Source organism: Ursus arctos, unplaced genomic scaffold (assembly GCF_023065955.2).
Source record: "Ursus arctos isolate Adak ecotype North America unplaced genomic scaffold, UrsArc2.0 scaffold_20, whole genome shotgun sequence".
Lineage (NCBI taxonomy): Eukaryota > Metazoa > Chordata > Mammalia > Carnivora > Ursidae > Ursus > Ursus arctos.
The window spans coordinates 33258666-33278681 of record NW_026622875.1 but is presented as its reverse complement, the minus strand read 5'-3'; the positions used below and the strand labels follow the sequence as shown (position 1 = coordinate 33278681).

Genomic DNA, 20016 nt, shown 5'->3' with positions numbered 1-20016 from the left:
AGGTGTGGTATGTGTGGGGTTGTGTATTTTTTTAGGGGAGAGGGTTCATAAATTTGATTAAATTCTTAAAGGGGTCCACAACTTCTATTATATAGAGAACTGAATTTAAGTTTCACTATTTTATACTTTTTGTAAACTTTTGCAAAGAGGGGACTACATACCCATTGCCACTGCCTCTCAAACTTGTCTCTATTTGAACTTAAGAGCTATCAGATAACTTAATTTTGTGAATTCCCATAACTGCAGCTAGTTCCAGACTGGGCACAGGCATAGGCTCAGAAGCCAAGAGTGTGTATTCAAAGACTGAATATGCTAATGGACAGTGGCCAGACAGTGTAGGACAGTAGAACTCTGACGCACATAAGCCCAGGAAGCCAAACCATAACCTCTGTGGCAAAATCAGACCAGAACAGTCAGAACTTGGTCAGTGACTGCCACCTTTCCTCTTTTTGTCTGTTTCCAACTCAGGACCAGCCAGAGAAAGCCAAATAAACATGTTCCCCAAATCAATCACATATGATGCTCCCTTTTTAGTTACCCTACAGCCATACTTCAAACCTTTAGTCAGGCATACCTGAAGCCTTTCCTGTTTTTCCCTACAAAGCTTTCTCACTCCCTGACTGCTTTTGATTCTTTGCCAAACACAAGTGATGGTAGCTGATTCCCTTGTTTTAACAAGCTTTGAATAAATAGCCTCTGCTTATTTTTATTTGGGTGGTTTTCCTTTATTTCAGCTGTGCATTGAGATGTGAAAGGTTCCACCTCCCTTATACTGAAAGAGCTCTTCCACCAGGATGTCATAGAGCTGGTGGTAATGCCTTTGGGTGAACATCTCTTAGAGTTTAGCTTTTTATTTTTCCAGAAATAATATTTTATTTATTTATTCATTCATTCATTCGTTCATTCATTCATTTTTATTGAAGTATGCTTGCTATACAATGTTATATTAGTTTCATGTGTATAGCATATCAATTCCACAATTCTACACATTAACTCAGTGCTCCCCACGGTAAGGATAGTCACCCATCTGTCCCCACACAATGCTATTACAGTATTATTGACTGTATTCCCTATGCTGTACTCTTCATCTCCATGGTTTATTTTCTACCTGGAAGTTACCTCTTAAACCCCTTTATTTTGCCCATCCATCCACCAGCTTCCCCTTTTTCAACCACCAGTTCTCTGTATTTAAGATTCTGTTTTATTTTTTAAATTCCACATGTAAGTGAAATCATACAGTATTTGTCTTTTTCTGGGTGACTTCACTTAGCATAATATCCTCTGGGTCCATTCACGTTATTACAAATGGCAAGATCTCATTCTTTTAATGGCTGAGTAATATTACATTGTATATGTGTACCACATCTTCTTTATCCATTCATCTCTTGATGGGCATTTGGGTTGCTTCCATTTCTTGTCTGTTGTAAATAACTCTGCAGTAAACATAAGCGTGCATGTATCTTTTTGAATTGGTGTTTTCATTTTCCGTGGGTCAATACCCAGTAGTGTGATTACTAGATCATGTGGTATTTCTATTTTTAATTTTTTGAGACACCTCCCTACTATTTTCCACAATGAACACACCAGTTTACATTCCCACCAACAGTGCATGAGGGTTTCCTTCTTCCATGTCCTCACCAACACTTGTTATTTCTTATCTTTCTGATAGTAGCCATTCTGACAGGTGTGAGTTGATAATCTCTTTGTGTTTTGATTTTCCTTTCTCTGATTAGTGATGTTAAGCATCTTTTCATGTGTCTGTTGGCCATCTGCATGTCTTCTTTGGAAAAAATGTCTATTCAGGTCCTCCACCCATTTTTAAATTGGATTATTTGGTTTTTTTAGTGTTGAGTTTTAGGAGTCTTTATGTATTTTGAATATAAACCCTCATGGGATACATCATTTGCAAATATCTACTCCTGTTCAGTAGGTTGCTTTTTCATTTTGTTGATGATTTCCTTTTCGCTGTATAAACACTGTTTATTTTGATCTAGTCCCAATAGTTTGTTTTTGCTTTTGTTTCCCTTGCCTGAAGAGACATATCCATGGATATGTTGCTATGGCTGATGTCCAAAAGATAACTTCCAAAGCTTTCTTTTAGGAGTTTTATGGTTTCAGGTCTCACATTTAGGTTTTTAATCTATTTTGAATTTATTTTTGTGTATGGTATAAGAAAGTGGTCTGTTTTCATTCTTTTGCATGTGGCTGTCCAGTTTTCCCAACACCATTTATTGAAAAGACTGTCTTCTCCCCATTGTAAATTCATTTAATCCTTCTTCTTGTTAATGTCACATATCACATTGATTGGTTTATGAATATTGAACCACCCTTGCATCCCTGGAATAAATCCCATTTGATTGTGGTAAATGATCCTTGTAATATATTGTTGAATTCATTTTGCTTACATTTTGTTGAGGATTTTTGTGTCCATGTTCATCAAATATTGGCTTATTGTTTTCTTTTTTTTTAATAATGCCTTTGCCTGGTTTTGATGTCAGGGTAATGCTTGCCTGGCTTAAAATGAACCTGGAAGCATTCCTTCCCCTTCAATTTTTGGGAATAGTTTAGGAAGAATAAGTATTAACTCGTCATCAAATATTTGGTATAATTTACCTGTGAAGCCATCTGGTCCTGGACTTCTGTTTGTTGGGAGTTTTGGAGTATCAGTTCAATTATACTACTAGTAATTAATCTGTTCCGTTTTTATAATTCTTCCTTATTCAGTTTTAGAAGATTGTATGTTTCTACGAATTTTGTCCATTTCTTCTAGGTTACCCAACTTGTTGGCATGTAATTTTTTATAATATTCTCTTACAATTCTTTATATTTTTGTAGTGTCAGTTAGTTTTCCTCTGTCATTTCTGATTTTTATTTATTTGAGTCCTCTGTCTTTTTTATTGATGAGTCTAGCTAAAGGTTTATCAACTTTATCTTTTCAAAGCACTAGCTCTTGGTTTCAATCTTTTCTATTTTTTTTTTCTTAGCCTCTATTTCATTTATTTTCACTCTAATCTTTATTATTTCCTTCCTTCCACAAGCTTTGGTCTTTGTTTTGTTTTTGTTTGTGTTTGTTTGCTTTTTTCTAGTTCCTTTAGGTATAAGGTTAGGTTGTTCATTTGAGATTTTTTTCTTTGTTTCTTGAGGTAGTCCTGTATCACTATAAACTTCCCTCTTAGAACTGCTTTTGCTACATCCCAAAGATTTTAGACCATTTTGTATTCATTTTATTTTGTATGTTTTTAAGATTTTATTTATTTGAGAGAGAGAGCACAAATTGGGGTAGTGCAGAGGGGCAGAGTGAGAAGTAGACTCCCTGCTGAGCAGGGAGCCTGACACAAGGCTCCATCTCAGGACCCTGAGATCATGACCTGAGCTGAAGGCAGATGCTTAACCAACTGAGCCACCTAGGCACCTCTTTATTTTGTATTTTAAATATGTGTTTTATTCTAAAGACAGATCTGAGCAAGGTGATAGTGCAGAACGTTAGAGTGAGAACAGCTCACAGGTGAAGCAGACTAAACAAACACCAGAGAGATGACCATTCAGCCAGGCTCCCCATATTGTACGGCTTCTGCTTGGGAAATGTGAGAATACCCTTTTGGGTACTGGTATGATTGGGATTCTGATTTGAAGACCCACACCCAGGACTGAGCCACTTCCTTCTTGGGCTCTATCTCTTTGCACAAAGCTCATCAGCGATGTCCTTTCATGTCCCAACTCTCTTACCTCTTTGAAGCCAATCACTAGAGGCCCAGGAAAGCCATTAGCTCAGGACTAAACACGAAGGGCCTCGAAATTTGATTTGAGTGTTCACTTTGCCTTCAAATGAGATTATTTCTATCCATCATAGTAAATTTATGTTTAAAAAACATTGACTTGTAAATGTTAACATTTAAAATGTCACAGTTTTTATAGCCTTGTCTTGGCATTTCTTCATCTTATAATACACTGGGAGTTAAAAAAAAAAAAATCACAGTGGCCTAGGTTCTTCCAAACTTTGGGAGACCTCCCTCTTTCCCACATCCATGTCTCTCCTTTTTATTGGATAATGTTTTTATAGTGTTTGTGGATGTTTTTTTAAATAAAAGTTTAGAAGTTAATGGAGATAGGATGTGAAGAGGTCTTTGGCTCTGTGCGCTTTCTCTCCTAGCCAATAGATGTTTAGTGGTCGTCAGTCCAGTGACTAGACATGTTGAGTAAGCTGATTTGAAGACCCATACCCAGGACTGAGCTGTGGAGATGTGGAGAGAAACCAGAATTACCAGAATGTGGTGATTCTCTCGTTATGGCCCCCAGGTCAGCAGCGTTAGCAACTCCAGAAACTAGTTCAAAATGCAAATTATCACCCACCTGAATCTCAAAATCAGAATCCCCAAACTTTCAGTATGGGTTTTAGCAATGGTGTTTTAATAAGCCCTCCAGGCTAGTCTGATAAATGCTAAAGTTTGAGACCACTACTCTAATTGGAAGAGTCATTCAGTAGTTTAAGCCTTTTCTTCCCCTGGAGTAAGTTTACATGAATGCATGGTGGATTTGAGGAGCCCTGACAGCTGGCACCTTAAAATGGACAGGAAACAGGAATCTGTCAACCTAGGCCAGTGCTTCTCAAACTTTACATGCACACAGACCCCCCCCGGAGGTCTTATTACAATGAAGATTATCATTTCAGTAAGATTATATTAGGGGCCTAGGAGTCTGCACTTCTAACAAGCTCCCAGAAGATGATGCTGGTGTTAGGATCATACTTTGAGTAGCGTGGTCTTAGCAGAAATAGGGGCCAGCTGAGGAGCATCTGAGGATGAGCAAGCACGGAGCCAGTGTTCAGGAAATGCAGAGGGAGGTCCAAGAAGCCTTAGGAGGCCTCCATCAATTCTTACATGGGTGTGATCACTTCCTATTTAATGTTTGTTTCCAGGGATCTTTACAGAGATGAGAAACTTACGGAAACATCTGCATAGCGGCTAGGAAACCTGCGAGAAATGAAGGATGTAGGGTCAAGATCAAGAAGAGCTGACAGGAGAGGAGGATTCATACTAATTTAATAAACATTTGTCAATCCCTTACTTTATGTCTAATACCAAATAGCTCCAAGGAGCTTGTGATCTGCTAGAGAAGGGAGAGAAGCCAAACCAAACTATCAGTAACTAACCCTTAAGCTAGCATTTGCTTATCAGCGCCTTTATCTCTGGAAAATGTAATTAGGAAGCAGTGACACCAATAGATAATGGAACCTCCAAACATCAGCCTTAAGTGAAGTACCTGTCCTGACCTCTGAGAAGCCAGGCAGGGTCAGGGTGACTTATGGGATCGAGAAGAAAAGAAGGAAGACAGAGCCAGTAAAATGAATCCCGGAGACTGTTTACAGCTGTAGGTAGGTGGTAATAGGTCGAAAGGAAACAAACACCACTGCTGCCTTTTAGGAATGGGGTCAGTCTGACTTTCTTGATGACATTACCAGCCTACAGATTCATGGTCTTCCCTCTATCCTGAATCCCATGGATCCTGATACTTTTGAGCTTAGTGTTACGCCTCATGTCACTTCTTCCAACAATGGGTGTAAATGCATTAGGAGATTTATGCAGGGGAATTTGAAAAGTAATACTCAGGTTAAGATCCCATTGGTATTTGAAATGATCTATGACAATTTCAAAGAAAAAAGTCACAAAATTTTGTTTTTTAATGAGTTTCAGATTAGGGAGGATAGGAGCAATTATTTTTAGCAATTCTTTGTATGCTCTTATAGAAGACTGATTTGATCATAATTCCCTTTCCTAAGGTAAAATGACAGAACAAATCCTATTTACAGACTTTCTAGAAGTAAAAATTATCTGTAGTATGAATAAAGACTGGTATTCATGGAGCCTAAAAGTTTTCCCAACATAACCACCAATTGTCCATTAATTCTTCATGTTGTTATTTATAGGCAGTAGTGGCTTCCAAGTAATTTTCTCAAGGAGATGTCCAGTAGCAGCTCACTGCTAGTGGAGCCCAAGTAAGTGATAGGATAGAAAAATCAGTTCTCAGCAACTTTTATTCCCATAGTTCTCTCAAGGCAGGACTAAGATTCTAACTGCATACTGGTTGGAATATACAATAGGATTCTCAGAGCACATCCTATTCATACAACTAAATCTATATTGAAGGAATACCATCTTTTACTAGCTTTATTTGAATTTGCTGGTAAATGACACATCTTAAAATTACTAGTCCTTGAAATACCATATTTGTAAACATATAGCAGGTATACGTTTAAAAGAGGGGTGTGTGAGTGTGTGTGTGTGTGTGTGTGAGAGAGAGAGAGAGAGAGAGAGAGAAAATATTCAAAGATTATACAGTTTCTAAAGATATGATGGTCAGCTTCTATGCTCAGCATTCTCATGAAAACCATAGATGCACAAGCTCTGTTTTCCGTTCAAACTATTTTTGCAAAGGGTGTATTACAGTTGTTCTGACAAAACGGCTTCATACATTTGCCAAAGAGAATAAATTACAGTAGGAATGGGTGGTAATTATTAGGAACTTATTTTTGGAATAAGAAACCTTCCTTAATAAAGGGCTATGTACTGCCCTCTGAGAGGAATGGAGAATTTTCCCCAAAGTCAAACACATATTTTTAACAGTCCGTGTACATATCCTGTGGGGGTTAGATTAAGTTTAACATGTGTTCCCAGAAAGCTAAATTCAAGCTGAGTTCAACCCATGGATTACAAGGAGCACATAGAAAGCAAATCTGAGTACTGTAAAGATAATAACTAATTCAAAGTTTCAGTTCCTTCTATTTTTGAAGCAGAGTTTAATGGGCTTGAAGTATTCAAATCTTTCTGTAACACATGCAGATCCCAAACATTTTTTAAGAGGACTGAATCGAAATAGTACTAGATAAAGAAAAAAAAATCATAAATAGGCTAAGCATCTTCCAATAATATATTCTGCAGCACTGTTAGAAGAAGAAAATGTGAAATTGGAAAAAATGCTTTATTTTGGCTTCCATATTTTGTGTCTCTGTTCTGCAAAGGAGTAAGAATTAAAGATGAGAATGCCTTGTGACCGTAATTATAATAACTGCAATATTTGGTTTTAATTTTAAGACTATTTTCACAGAGTTGGTATAAAGGAAAACTCAGGGTAGATTAATTTTAAAAGAACTGAGTACAAAGGAGCACAACATAAGAAAAGCCTCAACTTTGTCAAGGAGCTACCAGCCACAGAGATGAACACTTTGGTTTGCTATTGCTTTCCTCTGATACTAATACAGAATTTGGATTCTGTGTTTATTCTCTACCCTGCATGGGTTATTTAAAAATTAATTGTTAGCTTTGAAAAGTACAAGTGAACAGAAGGCAAAAAAGCAAAATTAATATCATTAAACAAAAATCTAACATTGCTGTCTTGTGTTCCAGTATGCTTACCCAGTGCTATCATTTTGTGATCACATGTTGCTTAAGATGCCCTTACAATGTTTGTTAAATTGAATATAGGTTTTTTATTTTACTTGTTCTTCTAAGCTGGCTATGCCTGTATCTTACTAAAGGGTCATTAAAGGAATAGGAAATGAAGATACAGTATATGTTTCTTTATGCATGTATAACCTACTACAGCCATGTTGGATGAAGGCTCTGTTTAGTTGAACCTCAAATTGGTCATTTTCATAAACTGCTAAAAAAATGGATTTCTCTTAGTGTTTCCATGGGTCATTCACCAAGCAATAATACCATCGGGAGTTCCTTCCCCTGGGGATAGCAGCTTAATTACACAGAAATTTTAAATTGAGAATAGTGGTATAAGTGCAGACATAGAAACAGTCCTGTCTTTCGGTGGTTTATTATTAAATTTAATACCTCAGATGGTCTTTTTTGTTTGTAGATTTTAATTACTAAGTAGGTCTGGTAAAATATGAATTATTGTATTATCACAAGTGATAAAATGTGTACAGTTATGAGTATTGCAATCTGCAGGTGTAACATGCATAAAGCAAGATTAATAGTATCAAGCAATTAAACTGAAGCTATCTTTAAGGGGAAAAGAAAGCCTTAAGTGTAAGTTAAACTCACTCTAAATATTTTTAACTGCAATAAAAGCGTGTTAATTTTAGGAGTGACTTCTTTATAAGACCTCATTTCTTCGAGTAAGTTTTCCTTTCTAAGAATACAAAAGCTTACTGAAATAATTTCTGTTGGTAACTCATTCCATAAAGAACGGAATTTTTCCTTGGCTTTTAAGCTCAATGAAGAAAGCCCAAAATAGCACAGGAAATTTTGTGTGTGGTGAATATATGTATGAACTAAATGCAGTAGGGATTAAAATGATTAAATTATTGATAAGGTCATCGTTGGTCCCAAAGCTTTCCATTAGTCATACAGTACTACTTAAATATTTTGAGAATTTGGCTTTAATTTTCCTATAATCGCATATAAAATACAGGAAACTGTGTTTTGCTTTAATTTTATATCCTTGCATGTATAACAGTCTTATATAAAAGGAACATGCCAAGCATCTAATAATAAATTTTTTTCCTTATGTGTTTTTGGGTTTTTTTTTTCCACTTCCTGAATTATTTTTATGTTGCCACTAACAAGATCACTGCCTGTACTTTCAATTTAGCTACACCTTTCCCTCTTGGTAGCATGACAGGTGGCTTTACAGTGAGTTTATCAAGACCTTGGTAAACACAGAGCACTTAGCAAAGTGTACAGAGCTCTTCTCAAAGAACTTTCTGGATCTTTCTCTTTCTCTGTCTCTTTTCATCTCTCTCTCTCTCCCTCTCTCTCTCTCTCTCTCTCTCTCTCACACACACACACACACACACACACACACACACAGAATTTGGTCCGTGCCCTGGAATTATTTAGCAGTGTACTTGGCAAGGTGAAACTTCAAAAATAAAGCAATGTGAAACATTTATAAAGCAGCACATCATAGATTACACATTAAATATAAAAGTACTGAAGACTTACATTGTGTGTAGTTTTGATCATATGTTTTATTCAATGTAGATGACTAGATATTTGCAGTTCTCCCTCCTGACAGTGCTGCAGTGGAGATCGCTGCACGTTTCTGTCTGTGGGGTCATTTTTGAAGCTAAGCCAACAAAACCCCAAGCAGCAGGGAAGTTGCATGAGTTTGAGCAGTAACTGGGCATTTTGTTATAGAATTAATAGGATATATATAATTTCTTTAAGAGGAGGGAGCTTTCTTGCTTCTTTTTTCTCTTTCTCTCCCTTCCTCCTTGCTTTCTTTCCCTTTCTTTCCTTTTCTTTTCTTTCCCTTTCTTTCCTTTCCTTTCCTTTTCCTTTTTTCTTTCTTCCTCCCTCCCTCCCTTTCTTTCTGCCCCTCCCTTCCTTCCTTCCTTCCTTCCTTCCTTCCTTCCTTCCTTCCTCCTTCTTTCTCTCTCTGTCTCTTTCTTTTCTCTTGAAACACCACCTGTAATGAAACCAAAGCTGTGATTGTCCATAAGAAAATAAGAGAACTTGGGGTGCCTGGGTGGCTCAGCCATTAAGCGTCTGTCTTTGGCTCAGGTCATGATCCCAGGGTCCTGGGATTGAGCCCTGCATCAGGCTCCCTGCTCAGCGGGAAGCCTGCTTCTCCCTCTCACACTCCCCTTGCTTGTGTTCCCTCTCTCTCTGTCAAATAAATAAAATCTTTAAAAAAAAAGAAAAAGAAAAAATCTTTGGGCTTTCAGCAAGGGGCCAAAAGATGGTATTATATTCTCTGTGGTGAGTATTAACCATCAGTTTTTTTTTTCTTTTTTTTGTGAAATGATGTCTGTTTTAGCATGAGAGATGTCAACTTTTTTCAAAAGTCATTTTGCTTTTAATGGGAGGTAGCAGGAAGAACACACAGAAGATTTTCCCCCTACACATAAGAAGGCTAAGCAAAAGTAATGTCTTTCAGGAAACACCAGCCTTGGTTACATAAATGGGCTTATTCAAATAAGGAAAGTATTAAAAAAAAAAAAAAACACCTCTGTTAATGAAAGGAGTAAGTTCAAGGTACAGTACAATTTTATAGGTGTGATTCTTTTTCTTTTTTAATTCTTGGATTTGAGTATAGTCGACACACAATGCTACATTAGTTTCAGGTGTACAACATAGTGATTCGACAAGTTTACGCATTATGCTATGCTCACCTCAACTATGTAGCTACCGTTATGTAGGTGGAATTCTTGAATTTTGTACTGACATCCAGATTTGAACCAGGGAGGATCGGTTAAATGTCAGAATTTTCTATTTTGAAACTGCCAAAATTTGCCTATCTATTAAACCAAGATAATTCTTCTTTTAAAAATATTTTACTTATTTATTTGAGGGAGAGAGAAGGAGGGGGAGAGAGAGAGAGAGAGAGAGAACAAGCTGGAGGGAGGGGCAGAGGGAGAAGCACACTCCCCACTAAGCAGGGTGCCTGGCATGGGGTTCAATCGATCCCAAGACCCTGGGATCATGACCTGAGCCGAAGGCAGACACTTAACTCAGCCACCCAGGAGTCCCAGCCAAGGTAATTCTTAATTATTTTATTTTTCAGCTTTATTGAAGTATAATTGACACATAAAATTGTAAGATATTTAAAGTGTACATTGTAATGATTTGATATACGTGTACATTGTGAAAGGATTCCTCCCATCTTGTTAATTAGCACATCCATCACCTCACACATTTCATTCATTCATTCATTCATTCACTGATTCATTTTATGGTGAGAATATTTTAGTTCTCTTGGCAAATTTCAGTTATACAATACAGTGTTACCAACGAGAGTAAGCATGTTAGACTTTAGATTTTCATCATTTTTCTCCCAGTTGTATCAGCTGAATAACTGTAAATGACCACATTCTAACTGTTTTAGCCATTTAATAATGCAGATGTAATTATAAGTTTAAAGATCCTTTAAGCAGATGCCTAAAATGGTTTAATCCAGGTACTTTTTTTGATTTGCCCGTTCTCTGGTTCCCCTGACACTCCTTGCTAGACCAGTTAATTCTTTGTCATTAAGAAGAACATTCTATGTGATTTAGAGATATTTTTGTACTTCTTGAAATAGTAAATATTGGCATGTATAATTTGAAAGAATTATGGTGTGTAGAGAAAGAATGTTTTTCCCTAAGCCACACAACTGCAGGCAATATTAGACCAAAAAAATACTTTGTTTTAGTCACCTCTCATGTTAGCAGTAGAGTAAGAACTGAAAGATAAATAAAACTAATAACTTTGATACATTTGTGTGATTCTACACTATATTGTCACAGCTTTGATTTCTCCTTAAATATGACACTCCCTGAAGAATATTTGAATTCTGGGTGGGAGAGGGGGGTTGGTACTCACTTTAACCCCACGGATGGTTATATTTGGTTTCTAATTTTGCAAAAAGGTCATCTCTTTTAACTAATTTTTAGAGAATTCCCTCTCTTCTGTACTATTTGGTATACTAGAAATTTGGAATTTTTGATTCTTTGTTATGTGCCAGAACGACGTAGAATTCTAGCTGAAATTCCTGGAGAAAAAAGGTTTAGTGTAAGGAAATTGTAGCCGTGCTGTTATAGAATTAGAAGTAAATGGATAAAAAATGGATCTCAAAGTGAATTATTTTAATTTTCTTGTAAGAATTTTTTTTTTTTTTAAGATTTTATTTATTTGACCAGAGAGGGAGAATGAGCACAAGCAGGGGGAGCAGGAGAGGGAGAAGCAGGCTCCCTGCTGAGTAGAGAGCTTGATGTGGGGCTCTATCCCAGGACCCCGGGATCCTAACCTAAGCCTAAGGCAGCCGCTTAACTGACTGAGCCACCCAGGCACCTCAATTTTCTTGTAAGAATTATTTATGAGTAGCTTAACGTTTGTTGAAAGTTTGAGGTATAGCTGTTTATGGCATATAATTATATACAGACCTTGTTTAGTGTTCTTATAAGCTGCCTGGATGTGCTCATAGCATAGATACCCATTTTCCTGGCCATGGAAGTGACTCGGTTTTTAAAAATGGCGCTCAAAAGACAACCTCACTAATAAAGTATATCTGTTCTAAAGTTAAAAATACAGTGTCACTATTTATTTCACTTAAAATAACTGTCTTTGTTGACAAAAATATATATATATATATCTACTGTTTTTTCCCCACATTTAATTTTAAAATGAATATTTTAAAGTAAGAGTGAAATGTGAGAATGCAGTTTCTGTTTGGTTGTAGTTAATTTGTTGTACAATTATTTGCAAAAGTCCAGTTAACAATAGCAACAACAAAATCAGTAGTGATCATAAAATTTGGGGAAAATTCTATTTTTTAATTCCTACCTTTACCTGTGAGGCAACTATCAGACCACTGTGCATTCATTTTCCTCTTTGCCTTTTGAGATTTGGGATTTGTGTTAAATATGAAAGATATCTACCCTTTTCAAATATCACGCTAGTGTTTTATACATACAGGAATAAACTTTAATGATTGTGGCCCAGTTATAAAATTACAAAATTCATTTGAAAGCTTAAAACTTGGATTTTACTGTATTACGTGTTTGATATATAATATTTGCTCAGTGTGATCAGTTAAAAAAATTTTTTTTCACAAGTGTAGGAGAAAATGATTCCTCTTTATATTACTCTCAGAAGTACTCATTTCCGAATTTTGGTTTTGTTTCCAGACGGTGGGTCCGGCTACTGTTTGGACGAGAGTTCCCCCTGCAGGATCTTCTGGTCGTTTGGGATGCCTTGTTTGCAGATGGCCTCAGCCTGAGTTTAGTTGATTATATCTTCATAGCCATGTTACTCTACATCCGAGATGCTTGTAAGTGTTAATGACCTTGCCTACATCCAAGTAGGTGGTCCTGATTTTTGAATGCGTTTGTCTTTTAAATATACTTATTCTTTTACTCTGAATTACTGTGCCTCCATTTTTATAGTAGGTAATATATTGAAGTTTCAAAGGAACATACTAAATATCTTTTTTGTTAGTTAACTATGTACATATTGGGAGATGTGGGTGATTTTATCCTGAGAGAATTGAAATATTCCTCAGAGCCATTTTTCTAAAGACTTTACTCCCGCTTTAATCTCCTCATTACACACATTTGTGAAATGCACAAATAAAAAGCTGGTATTTCAGATATGTTTAGAGCTCCACCTTCTGACAGGTAGGAAGTATTCAAAGATATTTATCAGGAGATTGGAGCTATTTTTATAGTATCAACAACTTGCCAATAAAAAATAAATATTACATTTAAAGATATTTTAACTTCTTCTCAGTTATATTTTGGCCAAATGTATTTCTCAGTAGATTGCCAAATGGTAGACGTATTCCTGTCTCATGAGATCTACCTTAGGATGCTTGCCATAGCTGGAAAGCCGGTGCCTATCTGTTTGGAGTAGTCTGATAATCTTCAGCTTGAAGAAAATATCAGAGCATGTTTTAAATTTCGAAATACCTCAAATTGTTTTCCTTCTCAGAAAAATAATCACTGCTCACAAAACAAGATTTGTAAGCCAAAATATAATTAGGAAGATTGCACAAAGTGATGATTAAATAGGAAATTTAAAAAAAAAACCTCTTAGGAGTAGGACTTTGTCAGAACATAAACTGTCGGGAGTCATTCATAATCTTGACTGTTTCACTGCTGTGTGGTTCTCTCTATTTGTTCACTGAATACCAGTGGTGCCAGATGCTCTTGTTGTGCCTCTGGTGACACTAATAATATTCTTTAAAATTTTAGATTATACTTTTTTAATTCCCCCAAAATTACTTGAATGAATAAGTGACAGGAGCACCACATTTTATCCAAAAATTGTGGGTTTTTTCTGTGCCTCGAAGGTCAAATAGTTTGGGTTTTGACAGACTAAGTGAAAAGTTCCTTCTTTCTAAGTCAGAGCTAATCATATAAGAACATGGAAATCATGAGAGCTAACATCTGGAAGGTAGAGAAGGATGTTTGGGTAGATTTGATGGAGACTAGATTTTAGAATATTCGATACTAATCTCTCATTTTAAAGTAGTATAAATTTTTTAATGTAAATAATAAAAAAAACAAAAGGAACGAATAGCCTCTTTTTTTTAAAAAAATCGTTTAGGATAATCTTTTCACAAAATTTTCCAATTCAAACAACTGTTGAAATGTATTCTGATTTTCTGTAGTCTTAAACAATTAAGTATTTGCTCTTTTAACTTTGGTGTATCACAACTATATATTTTTTAAAAATTTAATCCTGTCTCCTATGCTAAGATCCACTTTTTAAAATTAATTTCATAAAACAAGCAAATCTTTGGCAGCTGAAGCCCTTACACATTTTCAGTCCGTCTATTGATGTTTTAAAACATATGAGCACATGTGGAAAAATACAAGGATAATGAAATTGTGTATTCATTTCAGTATTTAGACCAGTTTATTTTAATTTGCTTGGTTGAATCCAGAACAGTGGATGAGATCTCCTAAAAATAGGATGACTATTTAATATTTAAGAGCCATTGCCCCTATGCTCAAGAAGTTTTTCAGCTAGTAGGGAAGACTGACATAATTAATTTTAAACTACATATCCAGTGCTGTGGTTGAGGTATGGATAGGTAATATGAGAGTTTAAAGGAGAGGTACTGAGGGGCGCCTGGGTGGCTCAGTTGGTTAAGCGTCTGCCGTCAGCTCAGGTCATGATCTCAGGGTCCTGGGATCGAGCTCCACATTGAGCTCCCTGCTCAGTGGGGAGTCTGCTTCTCCCTCTCCCTCTGCCGCTCCCCCTGCTGGTGCTCTCTCACTCTCTCTCTCTGTCAAATAAATAAATAAAATCTTAAAAAAATAACAAAGGAGAGGCACTGAACTCCCCTCTGGGCCAGCTGTGGGTGACTAAAGAAAATGGTGTAGATGTCGGCAAATTAAATAAGGGGATCTGCAGTCCAGGCAGAAGGAACAGCATGAACAGAGGCTTGGAAGTGAGAAACAGTTTTAATGGGAGATTTTGTGTGTGTGTGTGTGTGTGTGTGTGTGTGTGTGTGTTTCTACAACGCATTTGGTATTAGAGTGCAAAGGGAGACTTACAGGTTATGAGACCAAAGAAAGCGAAGAGGGGTAGGAGCATGATGAAAGTCTTTATCCTGTAAAAAATAGGAAGCTCCTGAAGGGTTCAAAGCAAAAGTACAGTCAGTGTTAGATCACTCTGGTGGCACTATGGAAAACAGACTTAAAGGAGACAAGAGTAGAGCAAGGAAATCAGATAAAAGGTTGACAGTAGTCCAGGGGAAAAACTGCGGATTAAAGAAATCTTCAAAACTAAAGTCAGTATGTCTTGGTGACTAAATATGATGGGTGAGGGAGGTCTAAAACAATCCCCAGCTTGGAGACTTGAGTGACTGGGTACTGTGTGTAACTTGGATAGGAAATACAGGGATTAACAGGTATTAGGAATGGAAATGATTATGGTTTGGCCCTGCTGAATTTGAGATCTGTGAGAAATCATAACCTGAAGATTTGGAAAATAAAGCTCAGTGTCAGAATCAAGGCTATAGATTCAGTTTTGCAAATGGTTAATAGGTATGTGTTAGTTAAAACCATAATAGTGGATGTGACCTCCTAAGAATAGGGTGACCATATATCCTGATTTGTTTGGGACAGTCTTAATTTATACCCGCTAGTCAAGAGTAGTAATTATTAGTACTTCCCTCTTTCACTCTCAAAGGCGTCCCAATAGGATGATAAGAATTACATGGTCAGCCTTCCTAAGGTGGGTGCTTATAGAAAGAGAAGATGGGCAAAGGTGGAACTCTGCATTTAACCTCAGTGTTTAAGGCACCAGAGAAAGATGGGCTTGTGTTGTAACCTCACAAAACTGTGTTATCTGAGCCAAGGGAGGTCATGGGGGTTGGGAACACTGAGGTATAAAAAGGTAAGGTGGGAAATGTCCATTCAGACTTGGCCCTGTGGAAGGACAGTCATCAGATACCTTTGCCAGAATGGTTTAGTGAAATGGTAAAGTGGAGGCTGGATTATGATGGGTTGAAGAGTGACTGGACAGTTGAATATAATAGCCTTCCCTGTAGTTTTGTTGTTCCTGTTGTTCTGTTGTATTCTATATGCATTACAGTTTCAACTAAAAAGTCGATTATAAAATCTTTAAAAAAAAAATAAAATAAAATAAAAAGTCGATTAAATGAAAAGGAAAGAATATGGAGATAGCACGTGTAGAGTAATCTTTAAAGAAAGTCAGCAGAAAGTGAAATAAGTCAAGCAGAGAAAGACAATTATCATATGATTTCTCTCATCTATGGAACATAAGAACTAGGAAGATCGGTAGGGGAAGAAAGGGATAAAGAAAGGGGGGGTAATCAGAAGGGGGAATGAAGCATGAGAGACTATGGACTCTGAGAAACAAACTGAGGGCTTCAGAGGGGAGGGGGGTGGGGGAATGGGATAGGATGGTGATGGGTAGTAAGGAGGGCACGTATTGCATGGTGCACTGGGTGTTATACGCAAGTAATGAATCATCGAACTTTACATCAGAAACCAGGGATGTACTCTATGGTGACTAACATAATATAATAAATTAAAAAAAAAAAAAAAAGAAAGTCAGCAGAGCAGAGGAGAAGAAAGATGTAACTAGGGACCAGTGCAGGAGCAAGGAAGGTTGGATGACTGTCTTTGGAAAGAGACCAGGGCTCACTGGAGGCAGGGGAGAACCAATTGAGGGTTTACTTCTCAATCAGTCTTAGATTGGTCCCTCAAGGATCAATACTAGTTTTTCCCCCTGTTCCATTGATGAGATCTATGAAAAGATAAATTACCCTGTTTACTTGAAGTTTTTACTTGTTTATTTTTGTTCACACCCACTCCCTTACCCCCCAACAAGAGCCTGGATTTTGTCTGTGTTGGTTTCCATGCCATATCCCAGCATCCAGAACAGGGCCCAGTACATAGTAATCTTGACAAATATTTTTTGAGTGAAATAATTGAAGAAACAAGGACTTAGAGGCAATGGAACAGGTCAGGAGTCCTGTGGAAGACTGGCTGGGGAGCAGGAATAAAAGCTGGTTCTGATCCAGGAAGAAGGAACTAGGCAGGCTTCAGAATTAGACTAGTTTATAGGTGGAGAAGATGGGAAGTGGGGGAATCCCATGTCTGATAAAGGAGGAAGCAAGGTAGTCTGTTGTGAGTGAGGCATGGTAAGGTTTTGGGAGTTTTAGGGGAATACCTGGGAAGTGTGGGAGAGATTGTTGACCATGGACTAGGACAAGCTGGTCTAGCTGTTGAAGATACTATCCTGCAGAGACAGACAGTGGGTGATAGCACCAGGCCTTAAGGTTATGATTTTCTGAGCCGTGCTCAGCCATCCAGGCAAGATACAAAGGAGGCAGATCATGATCTAGGCTCCAAACGAGGCCTATGTCCAAATCATTAGGCAGAACTGAAGGGAAGCAGATGGATGGAGGGTGTTGAGTGCATTTTAAGGGGTGGTTTGGGATGTGTGGGGCAGGAAGCATGGCCAGGAAAAGACTATGAGGAAATCAGAATATGAGGGGATTTGAGTGAGGTAGGGTATGAGATTGAAACAAGAGGACATGGAGCAGTTCTGGGTATTGCCAGTCGAAGTTAGTTAATGGGAAAGTAAGTGATTGAGGAGATCAAGAGATCATGAGGGAGCTGGGATTTTTGTTTGGTCCTCTAGGGACACTTCACCAAGAATCATGGTAGCAAGGTGGCACCCCCCACCTTGCTGCTGGAGGTTGCAGGGGCAGCAGTAACTCCGGGAAGGCTGGGCCCAGAGGGAAAGGCATTATTCCTCAGAGAAAAAGATGGAGAGGGAGAGGAGTAGCAGGAGGAGGACACAGAATAGAATTGGGTAGAATGCATGGGAGGACAGTACTAGTCAACGAGCTTACGTTTAGGCCGTGATCAAAGCCAAGAGGAAGGTGGACAATTTCCCAGCCTCAGTGTTCCAGATGGAACTTTTCCCAGCCTCAGTGTTCCAGATGGAACTTCAGTGTCAAGTTTTTATTCCATCTCAGTGGATTCTAAATCATGATGCCCTGCCCTGGGCATCCGGAGTGGTGATGTTTAGTTATACCTCGTAGTTTCAAACCCATTCTTTCAAAAACTCCTAGCTGAATACCACTGTATGAGGCTCTGAACGTTACATGTATTCTCTTGGAGCCATAGGTGATAGATTTACAGCTCAATGAATGGTGCACTCGGGGAAACTAAAAGAGCCTTTTTCCAGTGACAGCATCTTTCTAGGCGTTCAATGTAGGGCTTCAAAGGGCCTGTGATCATCTAGAAACTATGCAAAATATTGTGTATGTGTGCATTTCCCTGAGCCAACGGTATGTAATTTACATCCTCTTCTCAAAGGGTTATATAACCTGAAAAATGGCTAACTGCATCTAGTCTACAATCTTGATTTTATAGGCACTGATAATGAGGTCTGACGATATGCTGAAGTCCTAACCCCTAGTACCTCAGACTATGACCTTTTTGGAACTAGGTCGTTGCAGATATAATTAGTCAAGATGAGTCATATCGGAGTAGGGTGGGCCCCTAGTGCAATATGACTAGCGTCCTTACCTAAAGAAGCAAATTTGGACACAGACTCGCACAGAGGGAAGCTGATGTAAAGACCCACAGGGAGAGTGGTGCCATATGAAGACAGAGGTACAAATGGGAATGTTGCATCTACAAGCCAAAGAACACCAAGGATTTTGAGCTGTTACCACAAGCTAGGAGAAAGCATAGAACAGATTCTGTCTCCGAGCCTATGAAGGAACGAGCCCTGCCAACACTAGAAGCTAGAAGAGACAAGGAAGCGTTCTTCCCTGCGGTCTGAGAGGGACTATGGCCCTGTCAATGCCTTGATTCCAGACCTCTATCCTCCAGAACAGTTCTGCAGTAAATTTCTCTGGTTTTAAACTATCCAGTTTTAGGCATTCTGTTATAGCATCTCTAGCAAACTAATACAGTGCCCTTGGCAGTTCAGTAATTTAAATCAATCACAGTTGGTCCGTGGTGCTAGATCCCAGTGCCCCTCCTTTGTTCTTGTTCTGCCCCTTTCACTACTTTTGGCATCTCATACTTAATTTTTAATAAAAGTACTCTTATAATTTTCTTTATATACCTTGAACAAAGCTTTCATTCACTTTAAAGTAATCCAGTTAGTCAGGCAAGTATAGTATTCAACCACTTTAATAGATTTCTTATAAACATACATCTTCTTTGTGAGGCTTCAGAGATTGAGCCCAACCTCCGTGTTTGGAAGTTAGGAAGCCCGATCAAGGCCATAGGGCTAGTGACAGGCGGGCTGGACAGTGCCTTTTCCATTCCTCAAGCCCTACCTTGATTTTTTTAAGTAAGAAGTAAAATTTCACATTGGGAAAAATAATATGAACATTATCTATACAGATTTTAAAATTTAACCATTGAAATGATGGTCAAATGGCCGTTCTTTGAATGAAACTTTCACTTTACTAAAATTAAGATAGTATCCATTTCGAAATAGAATTATTCCCAAACATTTTAATCAAACCATAACATGTTTATTTTCTTATGTGTTATAAGAAGTGTTTTTTGGATTCTTTGCTGGATTATATGGATGAAGCTTATATACACTAACAAAGGCTAGGAGATAAGGAAATCTAATCATGAACCATTACTCTGATAATAGTTTATTAATAGCCATACTCTCATCACACTATTGTTTTTTCTGCCTTATTCCATACTGTAATAAAGTCACTCCTGTGGTTCTCTCCCTTCCCTGGTTCTACTTAACTAAACTGTGCTTCTATTTTCAGGCCTAGGGCAAGGCAGCTTTTTCCCAAACCTTCCCCAATTATTCTAGCCCACATTGATTTCTCACTTTGGTATTCCTAGAAGATTTTAATCAATACAGTGCAGTGTAGCATTTAATTATACTCTGTCTTACGCTGTTCCTTATTGCATGTTAGTCCCACCTTCGAAAATAGATTGGAAGCTCTTCAGGACCAGAACCACGTGTGTTACAGTTCTTCCCTAACCCTGAAAGCATTTGAAGCTCTTCATATGCTCAATATTTGGGGTGATCTCAGATGGAAAGGTAC

At 37.8% G+C, this 20016-nt stretch overlaps 1 protein-coding gene across 9 annotated transcripts in view; it reads left to right on the top strand.

Annotated features, from left to right (window-relative positions):
• TBC1D5 (TBC1 domain family member 5) overlaps positions 1-20016 on the top strand; it is a 560456-nt gene that overhangs the window by 405125 nt on the left and 135315 nt on the right. For all 9 annotated transcript variants that reach the window (XM_048215962.2, XM_048215961.2, XM_044383370.3 and 6 more), the window contains one exon: positions 12620-12762. In XM_048215962.2, coding sequence (XP_048071919.1) covers positions 12620-12762 — 143 coding nt within the window. The remainder of the gene's footprint in view (positions 1-12619; positions 12763-20016) is intronic.